We start from the raw sequence: 22,091 nt of genomic DNA, 5'->3' as shown, positions 1-22,091 counted from the left end.
GGATTGGATTGTGCTAAGCTAAGCTAAGTGCTATAGTACCAGACTCGGAGATCAGCTGAATGGATTCCAAAATGGTAAGAATCAAATGTTTAACTCTAGGGGAGATGAAAAATAAGGATTTTTTTTTTTTTAAAGTGGAATGTCCCTTTAAATCACAACGGACATTTTAATAAAAAAATGTAACCTAATTTTAAAGCGACAAACAAAATTTCTAATATTCCATAACTTGGACAAAAAAATATAAAATTCCCTGATTTCCAATGTCTGGAATAGCCTTTTAAAATTCCAAGATATTCCAGAAATTCCATGACTGGGGGAAACCATATATAACAGACAATAAATCAGGTAACAAATACAGATTTACACTGAAAGAGGGGCTCAAACGATAGCCAGATACAAAAATGTCAAGAAGACTCATTTTTGGGCTCTTTTTGTCTTTTATGTTAATTTAAATTTTTACTTATACATAAAGCTCATTGCAAAACCAACAAACTAACTAAGAGATGACAACAAATTCATGTCATAAAATTTTTACAGAACAGCAGCTTGCTTTATCACTTTGACAACCAAATCTTCTTTTTCTCATTGAGGTAAAGATTTAGGTGTTTGTACACACACACACACACACACACACACACACACACACACACACACACACACACACACACACACACACCTCTGCAGTCATACCCATGCCAGCTCTCACTATGTTCAAACAGACCACCTGGCACTGACCTGCCAGCCAAGTGTACAATTATGCCATTTCTAATTTCTGCCAGGCAGGATCTGCGAAGAAGAAAAAATCATTTTCTAAATAAAGAAAGTGAGAAATGGAGAAGAAATGTATTTAGGAGTGAGCGATGAAGACAGGAATGGGCAGAGGAATAAAATTGAGAGATGTGCAACAGATTAGAACGAGCTGAAATATGAAAGTACGAGTTTTGTCTTTCATTCCTCCATGCCTTTTTGGCAGCGCGCGAATGTGCAGTCGCCGCATCCAGAGAGGAGTGAAAAACCATAAATGTGCCGGCCAAAAACACGCCAACACAACCATCATCCACAAAAGCTCTGGCACTGTAAACCTAGTGTTTTCTACCTCACCATCACTCGCCAACCTCCTCCCTTCATTTTCATATAATACCATTCTCATAACTATCTCTCTCTCGCACACTCACCGACCTCAGCAGTGGGTATTTCTCCTGAGGAGCTCTGGCAAAGGTCCAGGTGGTGCCAGTCTGCCTCCTTTAACTGTGCCCTGCGATTGTGCCAAGATACGCCTTCGCCAACACCGCAACACCTTACCAGCCACTCCGCCAAAAAGGACAAAGGGGGGAGAAGAAAAGAGGAAAAAGGAAATGAGGAGGGCGAGCTTGACAAAAGAATCAGAAGAGGACTTTTTGTTGGAACGGCGAGACTGGAAATGGGATTTTTCTTTTACGAAACTTCGGACAGAACGGATCTAATTGGTGTTTCATTTGCTCCAAAAAAAAAAGAAAGAAGCAGAGGCAATGGTCTTTTCTAATATCAGACGCAGGAACTAAACAACATTCGCCAAAATGACTTTGGATTGAATCTTTGATCTAGCAACTCTTCAACTACCTTATGACCCCAAAACCTGGAGTATTACAGCACGTGTTTTGGTCGTCACTGGCATCTACTTTTGAAGACACAAGGATGTCGCTACTCTTTAAAGCACACGCCCAATAACATGGACATATGGGTGAATTCTGATTGGTTGGAAGCATATCACAAGTGTTGGTGTTGAGCCATGCTTACTTTGCCTAAATGCCATGGCACCTTGCGTTGCCATTGCATATAAAAATACTTTTGTAAAATCATCAATTTTTGCAATAAAAAAACGTGCAATTTTTTCATTAGCTGTTTTAAAATTCAACTTGTAATAACCGATTCCATATCAACCATACATTTCTCCTGACAAGAGTAACAAACCTACTGTTGAAAAATCCTCTATACTGTGTATATAACCCCTGCATGCTGAGTTTATAACACTGACTGAATATAAATGAAAAACAAAGAAATCTTAGTCTGAAGGCGTCTTTACCAACAGGCCTTCACGTTCTTGTTAAACATTTCACATTCAACATCGTATCTATTGGACCGTTGCAACACAAGCTCATGCTGGGTCAACTTAAATCAGCTCAAGACACTGGAGTCACCGACAAGTTCAAGTGCCCGTATGTCCCCTGGAGGCGACTGCTGATGCATTCATACCATACTTCTATTCAAACCTGTATCCAAGCAACCATTTCCGGTTGCTATGGTGAGGACAGGGCCCCCATCATTGCTATAGTTTGCAAGTGCATGTAATCTATGAAACACCTCCAGCATTCTGATGCCTACGCCACGGAGAACAAATATAAGCTAGATACAATAGTTAACACAACAGTAGAAATTATTAAGTAAACTTAAGTCATAGTTTTGTGGAGCACTGAACAACTGCCTTGGAAAATTATTGGTGAAAGAGTTAATGATGGATAGCAAGTGTGGGTCAACACAATGGTCAACTACTTGACTAGTCATCTAACAACCAATTAATGAATGAAGTTGGCTTTATCATTTTTTCATAAATATGTATATAAAGATATTGGGCCCTATTTTAACGATCTGAAACGCAAGTGCGAAGCGCAACGCGCAAGTGAGTTTGTGGGCGGATCTTGGGCGCTGTTGCTATTTTCCCGGCGGGAGAAATAACTCTTGCGCCGGGCGCAAATCAATAAGGGGTTGGTCTGAAGTAGGTTCATTATTCATAGGTGTGGTTTGGGCGTAACGTCAAATAAACCAATCAGAACGCTAGCCAACATTCCCTTTAAACGCAAGGGCGCAAGTTCCATGGCAGGTTGCTATTATTATGACGGATTTACCAGGCGCACGCCAGGAGCGGTTCACAGCCGAGGAGACCGACGTCCTTGTACGGGGGAATCCCACGCTTGCCGGCATAAATCGGGCACGCCGTGTAACGGGAGGTGGATCTGCCTCAGGACTTGACGCCAGCAGAGGACATCGCTGCGTCCACCCTCACCGCTGAAAGGGTTTGGGGGCTTTGAAATCGGACGCAAGAAACGCAAGCAAGGTCCAACCACAAAGTACTCTTACAAATCAAGTTCATATACATTAAGGTTTCTTATGAAAACATTTTAATTATTATTTACATAAAATAAACGTAATACAGCCACACAACAAAGTTATGAAAATATTTTAATCGTTATTTGCATGAGAATAAATAAAAACTTTCACCACAATGCTCACCACTATGATTCCCCTTATCTCGTGTAATATTTTTAAGTGTAACAATTTATGATTTGCAAAAATAACTGTTGCATCTGTGTAGATTAGATAAGCAAAGTGTATGCGCGTTGTGCACCCTATACATTATGGTCAAGCATGCGCCCTTAAAATAGCATATTGAACAACGCGTAACGCGCCACTGACTTTAAACTTTTTTTTTCTGGTCAGTGGCGCAATTGTTTTTTGAAACTGCAAAATAGCATCAGGGATGGTTTGCGCCGGAACACGCCTCTTTTTTTGCGCTGAACCACCCAGGGAGCGCAAGTTCATTCCCTAGTTTGCCGACGTGCTTCTGTGACGGGAAAAACCCGCTGTGCGCCGGGGCAAAATACGAATGATAAATGCGTCACGGACAAAGTCAATTGCGCTGGGTGCAAGATAGAGCCCATTTGGTTTTTTATTAACAAGTTGCATAAATTTGTATTAATACTGTTTTTATAATAACTGTACGTTTGGAAAAGATTAGCTATGTAAGAATTCATAGGAATTAGCCAACTTAAATGCGTACAAATAAATATTCGGTGAAATCACGATGGACACCTCTGGTTGTTGCATCTCGTGCGGTTTTATGAGCATCGTGCTTATAGACGGTTTCAGCAGTAACTACAAAACAAACGGCTTTCGTGGAACAAACATAACTTCCGATATACTCCGAAAAGAATCAATAACAAAAGTCCTTTAAGAGTTGTTTATTTCTAATAACAAGCTAAATAAACAACAAGTAGATTACCTTAGTTCAAATCCTTACTTAAAGGGATAGTTCACCCAAAAATGAAAATAATGTCATTAATGACTCACCCTTATGTTGTTCCAAACTCAAAAGACCTTTGTTCATTTTCGGAACACAGTTTTAGATGTTTTATATTTAGTCCGAGAGCTTGCTGATCTGTCATTGAAAATCTACTGTCCATGTCTAGAAAGGTAATAAAAACATCATCAAAGTAGTCCATGTCAGTGGTTTTCAAACTAGTTTTATGGCATTTTATGAAATACATTAATTTATCATGAATTCTGTGTAATTAAACCTAAAAAAATAAGGCTATTAACCAAAAGCACAACTTTTTTGTATAATTTAATGTTTTTTTTTTTTTATTAAAATGTTGAGTTTTAGAACAGTTTTCTGTCACAAATTTTCTTTGGGGGGCCGCGCAGGAATGCACCGTGCACAAAGGGGGCCACACGCTGAAAAAGTTTAGGAACCACTGGTCCATGTGACATCAGTGGGTCAGTTAGAATGTGTTGAAGCATCGAAAATACATTTTGGTCCAATAATAGCAAAAATTAGGACTTTATTCAGCATTGTCTTTTCTTCCGGTTCTGTTGTGAACTGCGTGCACAAGACTGAAGTCACGTGACTGTAGTGACGTGGCTGGGGCGCACCAAATAACACGTCAGCCGCGTCACTGCAGTCACGTTAATTTAATCTCGTGCATGCGCTTCACAACAGACGCGGAAGAGAAGACAATGCTGAATAAATGTATAATTTTTTTTATTTTTGGACCAAAATGTATTTTTGATGCTTCAACACATTCTAACTGACCCACTGATGTCACACGGACTACTTTGATCATGTTTTTATTACCTTTCTTGACATAGACAGTATACCGTACATAGATTTTCAATGAAGGGTCAGCAAGCTCTCTGACTAAATATAAAACAACTTAAATTGTGTTCTAAAGATGAACGGAGGTCTTACAAGTTTGAAGCGACATGAGGGTGAGTCATTAATGACAAAAAAAAGTATTTTTGGGTGAACTATCCCTTTAAGCGTATCCCTTTAAGACTACTATAGTCAGACCATTAAACAAACAGAGATCCGTCCAGACGCGTAACCGCAACAACACACACGTGCGTCCGATGAAACCGTCTATATAATGGCATGCAGAAACGTATCTTGACTCCTGCATTCTGTTCATTTACATTGAGGTCTGTTTACGAACACAAGGATATCCAGAATCAAGAAAACTGCTTAATTATGAATTGTACAATTTCAAAATTGCGGTATTTCAAAGTAAAGCGGCTTAACAAACAAGATAGAGAATGTGTGGCAAGATTTGGTTTCATTCACCAATTGCTTGAATTATGTAAAGTTGGTGCTGCATTCCAAAATGGCAGCAGGTCTAAATGTGATAGGCTTAAAAGCTGTAAGTTTGCACAGATCTGTCTTAAAAAAAAAAAAACTGTGTACTTGTTTAAATGTGAAAATAGGGAACGCAAAGGTTATTTCAGACAGGGAAAGCTGAAGAACAGAAGAGCTACTGTGATTACAGTTGTACTCAAGTCACCATTGTGCCCTTGAGCAAACCTTTTAACTACAGCCTGTTCATGGTGAACTGTGTCTCATATTTATGTATTCAATGTTGCTTTGGATAAAAAGCATCTGCTAAATACTGCTGTGAGGAGGGGGTGATGGAAAACCACCCAGTCACTCTTTACCGAATTGTTTCTTCCCCAAGGTCACAAGAAATTGCTCTTTAAATGGCATCGAGTTCAACTGCACACCCCTTCTTAGGATACACTTAAAAAAGATGAATTATTCCTCTAAACAAGGCCTATCTTAGTCAAAACCAACACTAGTGAAGTGTGTGAGGTGTGACGACAAACTGGACCGAACTAATTTCTATCACAAATTTGTGGCTGCATACATGCATGGTTTACAAACTTGCCCTAGGGCTGGGTGGTATATCGAGGTTTGGTATTATATAGTCATTTTCCCCAACAGGATTCCGGATGACAAAATATCCGCCTATATCGGAATGGCCTGATATGACCCTCAAGAAGGAAAACCCTGCCTTTCAATTTTATTTTCATCATTAATGTTTTAATAAAGGTAATTGTGACATCTTGCATGAGGCTTTGACTTGCATGTAAATTTTTATTCCACTTACAGAGAAACTATTTCTGAGATATTTATCATATATCGCCATTCATCCCAAAATTTGGGCCAGTATCACCCCAACTTCTGGGTATTTTCCTAGTAGCTCTGCCCACCTAATATAAAAAAAAATCTATATTTTTATGAGATGCTCTGCACAAAAAGAGAATAAAATGCATATAACATCTGTCTAATAAAGACATTTAATTAGAGAGGCGTGACTATGACAATGACATCATCAGATTTTCTCAGGCTGTTGGAGGATAAACTATGCCAGGATTGCAACAGCAGGTACGGTTTGATCATCCTCCCCAAAACCTTGTTCCTACCCCCCATAGACGCAGAGGCCCGGAAGCTTCCGCCATGCCGTGACAGCGAGCTGCTTCGACAGAAGGGCCGGGAATGCGTGACGGGGCGGAGCTTTCATGCGCATAATGCACAGATGGGCCCCTGGACACTGCTAGGGCACCAGATCTCCCAGGATGCACCAGGCCAGAAAAACTGTCATGTTCCTATCCAAGGGAACAAAATCACCTGATTGATTGTTTGTTGGAGATGATATACTTACAGTACATTAATTATTTACAGTACACAACCTCGTTATTGGAATGAGCCCAGGGAGCAATTGTGCCTAGTTTTCCTTTAAAAGACAAACTCATTTCTGCCAAGGGGCAATACATTTTTTATGACTTGGTACATCTAACCATAGCAGACAATAAAATAAGTGAATCTGGGCTTCAATAATGCACTAAAGTTCTTAAGTGCTTTATCTTTATCCCTCATCAGACCATTCAAGCTTAATAACAGAAATAATGTTTGACATCACAGAAAATCAATCACATTAATCAATCGGAAAAGCTGTTTACCCACGGTTCTCTCATTAATTATTTTTATGGACATAAATGTCTTTATGTCAAATTTAGGACAGGTATTGGAGGGGATTACACAATGACCTTGTTGGGTTCCTTGCAAACTCATTTAAATACGGTTACATTTTGTTTTTATGTAATGATTATTATAACTTACTTATGCAATTTATTTTCATCAACCTTAAATAAACAAAAGCTTTTAATCTAATTGCATTTTTTTGTGTGACTTTAATTCAGTGTGTAAATAAATGTGCTCTAGGTTGGTCCTATTACAACATTCATTTACAAAGGGTAACAGAGACATATTTTAATATTTATAATTAGAGATTGCGTAGTTAGTTGTACTTTTGAACCTTGAGGGGATATTAGCCAACACTGTCATAGAAAAATAAATGAAAGAAAGGTTAGAAATAATTCTGACATGAGGAAAAATCCAAAGTGCCCAGAAATAGCAGAAGAAATTCTATAAAAAATTGAAGGTGATCTTTGGTATACAAAACATAAAAAAAGGGGATTCAAGGCACACTTCGTATTTTAAAAAAAATGTTAAAAAAGCCTTTATTTAACCGTGGCTATATTACATTTAAAAACATTAAACTGGGCAGCAACACATGCGTAGCGGCACAGATAGCCTTCTTCAGGGTATGAAGTGTTTAAATGTACTATAGCCCTGTTTAAATAAAGGCTTTATATAACATTTTTTTTTTACGAAAGTTCCTCGGATCCCCTTTATTTTTTATAAATAATTCTGTTTGAAAAAATATAATATGATCCTATCAGTTGCGCTCTTCCGAGAGGCGCGAATTCAAAATATGTGTTCGGAGTGTCCTGTGTGTTGCTCGTCATGTCATAATATGTGTTGGTTGCATCATGTAAACAATGTGCATTATGCGTCATTTCACTTTCTGCTAAAAGGGTTTATGAGACCATCACGTTCACAAAATTTTTGCAAGACACTAAACACTGATTACACATGAGAATTAAACAAGTATCTAGCAAACATAAGCATCTATTTTATCATAAACCCCTTCGAAGCGTCTTCAGCTGACACATATTTTGACATGACACGTGATGCACATGAGTTAACACGCGCTGAGCACAAATTTTGAAATCATGAGCCACACACATGCCGGGCTAAATACATGTTGTGAAGAGCTTCGCATTGAAAAAGAAGTCACCGGCTACCACTGGATCCTATCATGATAGCAAAGGTATAAAAGACCTGCTTACAGATAACCCTTTGTCCATCCTACATAGCATTCGAAATAAGAATTAGTATGTCATAAATAATACCATGTTGAAATGAGTATTCTGAAAAAGTTCTGAAAGGTCTACTATTTCTAACAGGGCTGCACAATTAATCGAAAAACGAATCAGGATTACGATTACAGATGAGACAAACATGATTGCCAAAATACTCAAATACAGTTGTCCATTGTGTGCATTTCACAAGTATATTTGGGCATCAAATACAGTAATGAATCAGAGATTTTATAATTGATAAGTTGATGTGTCCTTTAGCCATTCATTTAGGATTTTTTTACTAACAACATAACTTCCAATTATTTGTGATTTACATTATATTATTTAGCTTTGGATGTTAAGAATTGACCATGCAGCTGCTTCTCAGAAAGTTATAAAACATTTCAAAACTTCAATGTAAAATCTATTAAATCGACAATTACAATATCAAGGTGAATAATCGTCAATTATGATTTTTGTCCCTAATTTTTAATGATAATTCAAAGTGCAGAACCATGGGTGCTCCTCCCCTTCACACTGTCACAGGACTAAGTTTACATTTACATTCAGGCATCTGGCAGACGATTTAATCGAAAGCAATTTACAGTGCATTACAAGGTACATTTTAATCATAGTGTGTTTTCAAACCCATGACCTTTTGTGCTGCTAATGTAAATGTAATCTAATTTCACACAGTATTATGTAAAATGGATATATAACATAGATTTGACAAATAACATATACATTTCACAGTACTTTTAAGCACATTTTAGACTTTCAATTTTATTGTAGAGGCTACTGTATGAAATCTATGGGGCAGTTTCCTGGACAGGGATTACCCATAAATGAATGTTTGAGCTGCCTTCATTTAAAAACACCTTGCACTGATATATCTTAACATATCAGTGCCATTGTTTTGTCTGAAGATGCACACCTGTATTGTTTTTTGTAAGGTTTGTTTGTAACAGCTATTTAAATGCCCAAATATAAGGCCAAGTCCTGGATTAATCTAAACCCTGTATGGTAAACTGCCCCTATATCACGTATGCAGCATTTTTATGTTATAATATTTTTAATGTTCAAAATTAAAACTTCTGAATATTTAAAAACAGAGTTTGACTTTATATACAGAGCAAAGATTTCACTTTGATTTCTTCATCTTCACATCCTTCCCTTAAGGAGAGAGTTTAGGAAGGCTAGTTACACTGAATTAAAAAAAATTATAATAAGTAATTCTTCAAAGAATAATAATTATATAGTGTTATATATGAAATAATATACAAAAAATTGAAATGCAAACAGTAGGTGTGTGATTATATGCGTACTCGACTGCAAACGGAGCTGCGCAGACCGATTTGCATATGACATAAAGTATCGCGAGAGTTCTGACGTGAAGTCAAATACAACTTAAAACCTCACGTCACTTCCTTTATGCGTTAGTATGTTGCAGTAGTGATGGGAGAAACAAAGCTTTTCGAAGCTTCGAATCAATTGAACCAATTGCTTCGAAAATTGATTCAGTTTTTCGAAGCAGTTCGAAACCCACACACGCCGGCGACCCCTGCTGGTCAAAATAGTGTATAAGCAGATGTGTCCAAACATTTTACACTTTTCTTTACAAAATAATAGCAAGATTTTTATTAAAATATGTTTAAAAAAATTATTTAACTTAATTAAGACATAGTTAAAAGTGTATTATGTGTTTTTAGTTTTATTTAGGGCAAACAAATGAATAAAACTAACTACCCTTTTAATTATGCACATTTTTGTCATTAAATCTGTCTATAAACAAAAAGTAGACAACATGGCAGTGTTATTAGTCAGAAGGATGAATGTTTTATGAACTTTCATAATAAAACTTACCCGAGTTCACCTAAACTTATTAGACACTGGTCATGTGATCAACTCCCCCTAGTGGTGAACCATCGGATTTTCGAAACGTTTCGAAACAGTTATGACGTAATGAAGCCGCGTTTGCTAAAATCACGTGACTTGGGCCAGTTTGAAACAAGCTCCGAACCACTGATTCGAAACAAAAGATTCGTAAATGTTTCGAAGCCTCATGAAGCAGTGCTTCGAAAACGACCATCACTATGTTGCAGTACTTACTGTTTTCTTACGAAATGCACATTGTTATATCAAAACTACACTTTAAGGGCATCGTTAAGGCGAATTGGGACTCTGGTGATGAACCGGATGTTGTGTAACCGTAGTGTTTACACTATCAGTAATGCATGTTTCCTTACATAATCCGCTGCGTGGCAGCCCTGTTTCATGAAAGACCGAATTTACCTGCCACGACCATTTTCTCCTCTCTGCCTTTCAAAGATCGCTCTTTGGTTGGTAAAGCGCTCATGTTTGACTCACTGAGATGAGCGACTGTCAAACACAGACCGAGCTGCAGGACGACGATGATGATGACGACGTGCGTGCGCACTCCTGCGTACCAAAATAAACACGTCCACTTGAGCACGGGCGCCATGGAGCTGGGGGAGGAGCGAGGTGACGGCCTCGCCTACCTTGTGAATATTCATTAAATGCTGGGGGGATTTCGCAGGCTGAATATTAACTAGCCAGAGGTTAATGTGACTTTGCCACAAAGCCTTCTGTGCAGTATGCGCTGGTAAGAAATTAAATTAAAATAAATATCCACATTAAGATAGCTGTTCGGCATGCAAATGAGCTGCTAGCTCCCCGTCACTTCGTCTGCAAACTGAGCATCTGTGTGCTGTCGTAGACGGCGCAGGGCTGCATACATTAAAATTAGCATCTGGAAGACATTCATCTTGATTATTGCGATTTCTGCGCATGTAGTACTTGCATTAGTTCCTTCCATTGCAGTTTTGGTTTTATTTAGTGATAAGTGTCAAAATAAAAGCCTTTTTTTAAATAAAATAAAAATCTTTCAACCCTGTTAAAATAGATGCCCTGATTATTACCCCCCCCACACACACACACAAAAATCTAAATAGATGTTTCATTTGGCTTTTAGTATCTATATGTTAGCCTTTTAATATCTTTAAACTAGTTGCTCCTGAACATTGAAATTTCATTAAGCACTTTCAGTAGGCCAGTACGAAGTAGCTTTATTTATGACATCATTCGGCACTTCAACTTCTCAATAACTTTTAGGCTGTGAGGTACACTAAACACTAATGGCTATTTTAAAAGTCCTACCCTAACTTCCTGTTTCAGTGGAAATTACGACGTCGAACAAAGCTGTGCCTTTCAAGGCACTTAAGTGTGCCTTTAGGTCCCAAATTTAATGTGGAAGGCAGAAATACTTAAAATAATGTAAAATTAATACAAAAATTAATATATTAAAATAAATAATTAATACATTTATACTTATGCAGTGCTTCAACCTTTATATCAAATAGGCATATATTTTCTGTATACAGAAAAAGCATGCGGACCACCAACGATCCATTAAATTCTATGAAATTTCTTCAAAATCTAAAATGTGGCCTTTTATTTTTATTTGTTTGGATTGCAGGTGCACTTTTATTTCCTATTTTCAACCATGTTCAGGCTTGTAGAAGTATGTAAAGTAAATAAAAATGCTTAATACATAGTCATAAAGGTATGAAACAGAATGATTAGGCATGCTTTTCATCTGTTGCAGCCTCTTATCCGACTAAAGGAATGAGTATGATGTCCCTTATAGAGGTGCCTTAAGTTTAAAGGGCAGTATGCAGTCTTTGATATTGCATTGCAAATAAGATATAATTACCAAATGCATGCAGGTGCGAGAGACAGCTGCGTTAAAACAAAACCTGGGAGGGAAATTACTGGATCATTGTATCTGTAAACAGATATGCTGATAGAGAAATACAGAGAAAGACAGAGATGAAGTGATATATATCCTTGAAGAAGCCCGGAAGAAGGTGCTTTAACCCTTAAAAATCTTAATGGTCGAACTCCAAAGGTCAAAAAAATTGGTTTTCACATCTATTCATTTCATAGGAGGTCTGCAATTTTGCAACGCTTCTGAGTAATGCCTAAATATAGCCGAGACCTTTTTTGTGCAATTATGTTATTTTCTATAAATATATATACAATAAACACTTATCAACCTGACAACAGGTATCGAACTATAAAGATATAGCTTTAAGTTTTCTATATGGAATTGTGAAGCTACTTTTTTATACTGTATAAGTAAAAATGCTGGGTTAATTTCAACCCAGCATTAGGTTGCAACTTATTAATGCTGAGTTGTTTTAAATTGTTTGAAAATAGTTTATCTAACATATGTCATGTCATGGACAAAAAACATAGGACTTTATAATGTTGTATTGCATTCAGCTAGGAAATCTCTCTCTCTCTCTCTCTCTCTCAGTCATTTGGTGTTTCGTAATTCTCATAGGTCTGTGAACTTCAGTGGGTGGTGGAATGCTGAACTGGTATTTCTTTAAATGGCAAGAAAAACTGTTGTTAAGTAAAAGACCGTGTTTTAGATCGGAGCAAAAATGAGCTGATCTCTCTCTCTCTCTCTCTCTAGTAAGGAGCTGGGGATAGATTTGCAGCTTTATGCGTTCCTCTCCTTTCCGTTAGAGGGCCATTAACAACTGATCGTTTACATTTACGCTCCTGGCAGATGCTCCTCGTACCAGCTGGATATTCAGATCATACGAGCTCGAGTGTGCAGCGATGCCAAGAGGGCCGAATATATGGATTTTGTTAATGACAGATTACAGTAGGTTGAAAGCAAGAGAGAGAGAGAGAGAGAGAGAGAGAGTAGGGGAAATAGGTAGATATTCGGAGAGATAAAAAGGAGTGTGAGAGATAAATGGCTTCACAGGATGTGTTAATCAGAGATTAATTAAGGCCATTTCAGAGGGGATTGGCCTACTATTTTTTGGCGGAGGTTTGATGGGTTCACTTTAAAAGTTGATTCGTTTCATGAAGGCATCTATGCCATAGTGGAGAGTGTTATAAAGCTTTGACTGCACACGAGCATTTTTCTGATTAACATGAGAAAGAAAAGAGGCAGTCGACTGTCGGGTGTTTTAGCATAATTGTGGCTTTGCTGGTCTCACTCGAGTGAGATGCCTAATTAAAATAATAAATCACGCTTCTGCGTAACAGCTAAAGAAAATCTTTTTTTTTGCTTTTTTCACTTTGTTCGCTTACATTTTCACTCAGACGCTCGGGAATGTATCGTGTCAGTGTCGCTTTGAAGGTCACAGTGCATCCAGAATGTCCAATCCGATCCCATGTCAACCCAATCCCACTTCAGGATTAGCTGGTGAACTCATTAACGGTTGGTAGATATCATCATCCCCAATCACCGTAGCTGTTTTAACCTTAGAATAAGACACTCTTACCCCACATGGCATTGTCGGATTACAGTGTACCCATAATCCTGCACAGACTACATAAACGTGCCCGTCTCTCCATCTCTCACTCTGTTGCTTTTTTCTCTCTCTTGTTCTCAGTCCCATTTCTTTTTTTCTGGTTGTTGCTTTCCATTTTACACACTTTTAAATGATCAGGAATGGAACTGCATACAAATTTGTTGTGGACTTAAGAGGGAGGCAAAGTCCCTTTGTTACTTATTTAGTCCAATATGATGTTTAGACAGTTTCTGTCTTAAACTGAATATTTATTTTCTATTTTAATACTTTTGATTATATTAAAGGTGACATATCATGAAAATCTATTGGGTCCCCAGTGCTTCTATGAACCTAGAAAATGTGAAAAAGATCAACCCAGTAACTTAGTTTTGATAAACCATTCTCTGCAAGCATGTAAAAATAGGTCATTGAAATTTGGCTCCCCTGTGATGTCAGAAGGGGATAATACCTTCCCTTAATCTGCTCTATCCCACCACAACACTGCCCAAAATGGCACATTTTTGCTCACACCTATAACAAAGTGGCAATTTTAACATGCTATAATAAATTACCTATGATATTTTGAGCGAAAACTTCATATACGTACTCTGGAGACAACAAAGATTTATTTGGCATCTTAAAAAAGTCTTGTGAAATGTCCCCTTTAACAAATAATGTCATATAAGGTTTAACCATTTGGATTTGTACATATTTTCCCAACCATGGGTTGAAACAGCCCAGCATTTTTAAAGTGTAACTAATCATACAGTAACATGTATTGTTTTATGCAGAATTCAAGCATTAGGATCTACACTCTGACCCAGCATTGGGTCAAAAAGGGATGAACCATTAACCCATTGGGTTAAATTAACCCAGAAAATTCGTCCCTTTTTTACCCAACGCTGAAATAACTAAAAATAATAGTTTATTTTTGTATTTTCAATTATTTCTTCAACTAAAAATTTTGTGGAGGTAGTGCCTACCTTAAGTTACCTAGAAAATGTATGCACACATCACTGACATTTAATGACAATTATAAGTTAAACCCATCTTTTATTCTCATTTCAGTGGGCATTATGATATTATTGGGCAAATCCACACACACACAATTTCTCACTCTTCCTCGTCTTTCATCCTTCTGGCTTCATGTTTCCTTCCACCCCCCTTTCATCTTGTTGGAGCTTCTTTCTTACCTGAAGCTTGGTTTGGCACCCTGTGCTTAGATTACGTTTAATCTGGACACGTGCCACCATCACCCCCGCCCTCCCTCACTGCTCTTGTGCAGAAATCTGTGGATGGAGGCAGGGTCATAGTAAGGAATTCTGGTCTCTGTAAAGTGTATTGCTCTGCGTGCATTAGCTTATTAAAAATTTAATTATTGTAGGGCCCACATTTGGGATTTAAAATTCAAATCTAGAAATCAAACAAAACATTTTGGGATTTTTTATAAAACATAATATAAAGTAAAATGAATGATTCTGTACTAGTATGTCTATCTCACAAATCAAATGTGTAACATTGACCATGTTAACTCTGTTAAAAAGGTCAGATTACCTTATATTAAAGCAAGATGATCTTTGGAAATGCTCAAATCATGCTGGATCACAAAGACTCCTAAAGTTATTAAAGTAACTGTGTTATGCCAAATTTTATGATAACAAATACCAAATACTAATTGATAACATTGATAATATTTAGTAATGCAAAATATGTTAAATCATAATTGCCGTTTTGAACACATAAAAAGTACAATACAAGAAGTCTATAGGGAATGTGAAGGTGACGTCACACCGTGTTGCATTATGGGTCCTCCGCCATATTTGCAGGATCTATGCACTACCGCTGTATTTGAATTTGTGTTGGAGGCTCTGTTTGGATTTTCTGTCGAGATTTTAATAAACGTCAATATGGTTGGTCAGTACTGATCGATCATGAACTGCCATAGCAGGTCACGCGATCGTTCAGGGAGTAAACTGAACAACGGAATACGTTTTTTCGGCTTTCCTTCCTGGAAAAAAAACAACAAGGGAGCAGGTGGAAGAGTTGACGAAAAGATCCCGGATCGCGTGGTTTGCCGCAGTCAGGAGAAAAAAAATTTACTTTTCAAAACATCCCTGCATCAGCGAGAGTGCGTTCGCATTTTCAGTCATTCAGTAATTTGCGATTTATAAAAGCAGAACTAACCCCTTAAATTATTTTGTTTTTATGGTAACACTGTCAAACTAACTTGTAAATGTAAATTATGTATTTCAATTTAAAAATAATGTAAAGAAAATTATTGATTGTAAATTATGTAATCATTATTTCTAATCAACATAACCACATGAGTTACAAAATTAAGTTTGCCCACCACAAGCAAAATAAAACTGGGTTTTTAGACAATTTTGATGATTATAACAAAAAAATTATTAAATGCAACTGCTTAAACCCACTGCTTATGACTCTTTATAATAACATAACTTTAGCTGAATACTTAGCATTTTGTTTGTTTTAATAACTTGGCCAAAAACAGAAGTGCCATATTATGAACATGCGTTGATTCATTGCAATCATTAAGATATGTAGGTATTAATACATTGTTAGTAAATAGCATATTTCTGTTAGCTGTTTGCCAACCGTCATAAAACTGAGAAAGAAGAAGTGCCATCTTACTATGAGCTTGAAGGGATTTATAGCTCTTAAACTCCTTCAAAGTGTGTGCACTCAATCCAAAAAGAAGGTAATTGACCAGATATGTGAGCGGAGGTAGTGCGTCTGGATCCGTAATCAGTCTTGGGCTGCTAAATCATATGGATCTATGTTGTCTATCTCGGACAGTTTGTCCAAATAAAGTTTTTTTGGCAGTGATATTTAGTTTCTCCCGATAGGGTCCCCTCTCTTTTTCATTCAACTTCGCCATTTCTTCCATTATTCTTAAATTTTACCTCATTTTAGCCAAACACACCCACAATTCAATGGCATAGCAAAGATCAGTGAAAGAGATCGTGCTTCTATACATGGCGCCCACATCCCATAATGCAACACTGCATGACGTAACTTCACATTCCCTATATCATAGACTGTAAAAAATATGAATGACGCGTCTCCATAGACTTCCAAAATATCTCAAAAATGGCCGAAGACATAATTTGAAACCAGAGTCTGCGGAGCGATCGTGAGGTGGAGCCATGACATCAGGGCCCCGCCCATTTGACACCAAATCAAGTACGTATACATTTGAAAAATTTATACGTACATCAACATGATAAGAAATAACTAAAATAACAGTAATCGTCATTGGGAAATTTGGCGTTTGGCTCATGTCCCATTCATTTAAATCAGGGGTGCCCAAACTCGGTCCTGGAGGGTCGGTGCCCTTATGAGTTTAGCTCCAATTTGCCTCAGCGCACCTGCCAGAAAGTTTGCTTAGTAAGACCTAATTAGCTGCCTTAGGTGTTTTTTTAGGGTTGGAGCTAAACTCTGCCGGACACCGGCCTCCAGGACCGAGTTTGGGCAATTCTGAAGAGGGTGGGGTTTATGACCTATACTGAAGCCATCCCCCAGGGGGCGATCAAAATGGTTTGGCTTCACTTTTTAGACTTATCGTTGGCAAATAAATAGATTTGTTCAGTAGTAGCCTACCTAAAAAAGAAGAGACAAAGATAAAGAAAGAAAAAAATAGTATTAAGAAGGGGTGGAGAAGTTAACTAAGGAAAATTAATTGCTGTTATGTAGATCCTGACACCAGTCATTCAAGGTCAGTCTGAACCGCCTGGTTTTCATTTACTGTAGTGCGCACTTACTTTTGGGACTGTAATAATTAGTGATGCACATTTCCTACTTGTTTTTCTTTACTCTAAACGATGCGCCTTTGCGTGAAAGTTTCTAGGGTTAACCTAATCATGAATCAGAGCTTTCAAGTTCACGCAGTAGTCTAATGACGTGTGAAAGCTTTTATAGTAACACCCCCTGAATATGGTGCTTTCATAAGTCTGCCTTAAAGAAAAAATTACACTGTTCACCTGTTAATGCTGTATAAACTCTGAGAGCGTTTATATGGGCGGCCTTATTCATTCAGTAAAGCTGATTATTAAAAATTACCATTTTGTCTCTCTGCTTAAATAGGCCGCAAAATTGATTTGCCTTCCTGTTGCCTTCTCTGACAATCTTTCCGACATGTTCTTATTATCAGCAGTGTGGGCATTATCACGTACATTAATCAGAAAAGAATTCAGCCATTAACTGCGTACTTTAATTACAAATCACGCACTTCGCAGACGAAGAAACCGAAGCCGCAAATAGCAGGAGTTTAAAATAATTACGACTGCAGACTTTCTGTTTGTGGACGATCACGAGAAAACGTCGACCCACAGAAACATTCTTTACAAAATCGCACGTACTGACGTTTTGAGCACTTTCGCAAAGCGTGCCGAGCTTTCTGCCAAAGCCAGACGTTATTACAGAAGGCAAAAAAGCTGCCCCCTGTGCGTTTATTATTAATGTGAAGAATTTTATACTGCCAGCAGTATTTTTCCGTAACCAAACACGCGGGCGCAGATGAAATGCCTCTGCACCTCAGAGCGAAGACACATGCATAATTTTGCCGAGCACATGCGCTAAAGCAGTGCAAAATGTAGAAGTGGGTCACGGAGTGATTTGTTTTAGAGAGGGGGTGGAAACTGGGTCACTGGATGCAGAGGCGGCAAGAGGGGGGTTGCTTTTGGGAGCTTCTGTGTGCTGTTGCTGGGCTGACTATTGGGGCATATTGAGAAAGGAGGGAGGGAGCCAAAGAAACTAAAAGAGAAGTTCCCATCCTTTTAGGAATTAGTCATGTTGTAGGGTCCAGGAGCATCATTATTTTAAGACACACCCGAAGACCGTTCCCAATGCAGCATGAGAGCCTCTGGAAGAAATCTGAGGTATGCCTTTATGAAATAAAACGACGACAAACAATAAAACATCAATTCTGCTCTTCCACTTAATCAGCAAACCTTAACAACTCGGTTGGCCTTTCTATAAGAGCAATGTGGTCCCAGCTAATGAAATTGCCACTAATATTAAGAGCACTGGATGACACAAGTGACCCAGGGGGAGAGAAGGACATTGATCTCTTTACAATAAAGCGCTCATGCTTTTAGCTGTACACTGGTTTGCACTGCCATAACTAGCATTACATCCACTGTACTGTTTGCCAAACAAAGGGTTTTACTAAATACTTTACATACGGTACACGAAACATCACACAGTATTGCATATATAAGCAGGTTGCCTGATAATCTATACAAATCTAGGCTGAGTTTTAAATGGATAGTTCACCCAAAAATTAACATTCTGTCATTTTCTGTCTATACATTTATTTTTTCTGATGAACACAAAAGAAGATATTTTGAAAAATTATGGTAAGCACACAGCTGATTGTAACCACTAACTTCCATAGTAGGAAAAAATATTATCTAAGTATTATGATAAATAATAAAAAATATATTTTGATAAATGATGGAAAGCACACAGTTGACGGTACCCATTGAATTCCATTCAATTTGTTTTTCCTACTATGGAAGTCAATTACAATCCGCTGTCTGCTTATCGTCATTTATCAAAATATCTTCTTTTGTGTTTATCAGAGAAAAAAGAAATTCATACAGGTTTAGAACAGCATGAGGATGAGAAAATGATGACATCATTTTTATTTTTGGGTGAACTATCCCTTTAATATGCCATCGATGTGCTTTCTTTGAAAACAGCAGTTTTTGTTAGCTTGTTCATTTTGTTAAATTGAGAATTGCATTCATAAACTCTCTGCATTTATACATAATATGCATGCATGTATGCGTGGATGCACGTAAGTGTAGAACACAATAGCACATGCTGCCATTTTACCCTACCATGCATTTTGTACAGACACCGCTGTACAACACACATACGCATAAGTGCATGCTCACATTCACATTAGTATATTGCACATAGGCACACACATTAAGATGTACATATAATGGCCAACTCAGCATATACCCATTATAGCACATAAAAGCAAAGAAACCTCTCCTGACACACACACACACACACACATGTACGTGCAGTTACGCAGTTCTCTCATTTTCCACCACGCATGCTTGTAGGTAGTATGAGTTTAAAATAATAATCTTTCCCCTTAAATTCTGCAGGTTTAGATTTTAAACTCATTTAGCTTTAGTCTTTGTAATCTCGTAAATGTCCTGTTTCACTGACCCATCTGTTATATGACCTCTTTAAAATGATATAGTGCAAAGACCGCTTCAACTTAACATATGGCTGTTTTTTGTTTATTTATCTATTTTAATCTGATGCTGACATATACAAGATATAAATTCTTGTATTTAAGCAAAAATTTTCTTCATATAAGCTATAATTCAGTTCTTCCTAATGCCTTTAAAGACATAAAAATAGAAAAATTGCCGTGATTGCTGTGAATATTAATGTGTTGAATTCTGATCTCTGAAGACCAGAGGGCGGATACAACCGCTGCCATCATTTTAACATGTAAAATATGAAACATTCGAATATACTGCAATGGGAACTCACTTTTAAAGAAGCTCCTACACTTGCACGAATGAGTATTTGAATTGAGTTCTTAGCACACGAAAGCCGCACACACACACACAAACACAAAAATATACAAAGAACGCACAATATGCCAATACACACAGATGGAGCAGGTCCTGGATACTCGTCATTTGTAATGAGGCGATAATCCAGCTCAAACGCTCCTATTTGCTAATCTGTCAGATTACAGATTAAAGTGCGCTCAGAGGACGCTAGCGCAAGGAGGAATGCAGGCTAGGCTAGTGCACGCGTGCACACACACACACACACACACACACAAAATGGCCCTAATCTCTTAGATTTAGGCTGGTGTAATTCCAGAGGCACACACACATAATATATATATTTTTATATTATTTATATAGCATGGACTTATCCTTAGTGTGCATACAAATAAACACTAACGTTCTGTATTTAAAAAAAAATTGAATTTTTACATTCATCCCCCAGATTTATTTTAAATATTTCAACTCTATATAAAAATAAATTCTCAAATTTAAAAATTATTTTTTATATCAAACAATTATTTCCATGTGTAATAATGAGCAAATCTCCATTCTGATATGACTATCTATTAAACAACTGTTTATCATTTGCATAGGATTGATTTAAATGTCAGATATTGTTCAAACACTGTTCAAAATCCAGGACTAAACAGGATTGATCTCTCTTCTTTACTGCTGGTTCAGTGGGGTTTCATGCTTTGAAACGCATCCACATTTCACACCAAGGCTATCGAATATGATGCAGAACATATATAAATAAAATGTAATTTTTTTTGCATTTTAAGATCTTTTGATTTGCACAGATTTTGCACATTAGCGAAGTAGTGGCTCGTGTTATATCATGCATGATATATTGCATACATGTACGCGTGTCAGGGGAGCGTATTGGGTTGCCCCCATACCACCCCCCCTTTTATGATCAGCTGATCACACTGAAAAGATGGAGTGGTCCGGGGTCACAGGTCAATTGTGGCATCCCCCATCACCCGCCTAGTCAGTATTTATTACCATATATTAACCATCAATGTCTAGATAGTCAAATGCACAATTACGTGTCAGCGTTTATTCCATTGTGTGTGCATGCACCTTACTACCAGATAACTTCATGCATTTCTAGGGGATAAGGATATATGCATTTGTGCATGGTTTGTTATACATATATATAGGATACACACACACACACACACACATATATACATATATATACACACATACACGTGTGTATTTTGGTCAGAGAGGGTCTCCCCACCCCTGCTCAGTCAACCCCCTGCGTGTGTAATCCCTGCCAGCTGTCCCCACAATCTAATCTCTCTACCCCGATCAGCTGGGACGTTACATGCACGTGTGTGTGTGCGAGCGTATATGCCTGGGGAAGTGGGGGTGGTGTCAATCGGAGAGCATAAATTGTAGCTCGAGCGTGTGCGCGGCGCAGTGTGTGTGTGTCTGTGTGTGTGAACTCATCCCTTACATACCTGCTCTTTCCCTCTTCCTTTGGATATATATATACATATATGCCTGCGTGTTTATATATGTATATTCGTATTTCCTTTTAATTTTTAAACACGTTTTTAGGGGCGTGCACTTTCAGACGGATTTTTGGCGTAGCTTATGGTACGGGAAGGTATACTGTTTTTTTGTTGTTGTTTTTAAAACGACTGCGGCATCCCAGAACCTGACTTCCCCTCTTCTCTCCTCCTGCATGCGTGAAACCTTCCTACCTGCCTGCATCTCCCCTGCCCCCTCCACCCCATCCCCAGAACATCATTCTGCAACCCTGCTCTCCAGCCCAAGCAAAGGAGCTTCATCTGGGGTAGAAAGCTTCGGGCAAGACCCCTGTTCATCTTTGGATGAAGAACAGCAAGAACTGATGGAACTAAACTGGGATGTATGCTTGTCA

General features: G+C 37.9%; 1 protein-coding gene across 3 annotated transcripts in view; it reads right to left on the bottom strand.

The window, feature by feature from the left end:
• The window catches only part of msrab (methionine sulfoxide reductase Ab), a 44,607-nt gene extending 33,818 nt beyond the window's left edge, over positions 1-10,789 (bottom strand). Inside the window, exon 1 of one of the 3 annotated variants that reach the window (XM_065288257.2) lies at positions 10,585-10,789. In XM_065288257.2, the coding sequence (XP_065144329.2) occupies positions 10,585-10,774 (190 nt within the window). In that variant the 5' untranslated portion in view covers positions 10,775-10,789. Of the gene's footprint in view, positions 1-1,175; positions 3,591-10,584 lie in introns of those variants that run through there. The other 2 variants (XM_065288259.2, XM_065288258.2) reach the window with 2 other exon arrangements.
• Positions 10,790-22,091: the final 11,302 nt, after the last annotated feature.

Source organism: Paramisgurnus dabryanus, chromosome 17, assembly GCF_030506205.2.
Source record: "Paramisgurnus dabryanus chromosome 17, PD_genome_1.1, whole genome shotgun sequence".
NCBI lineage: Eukaryota > Metazoa > Chordata > Actinopteri > Cypriniformes > Cobitidae > Paramisgurnus > Paramisgurnus dabryanus.
The sequence above is the reverse complement of the archived record's forward strand: the minus strand, read 5'-3'. Positions and strand labels throughout refer to the sequence as shown.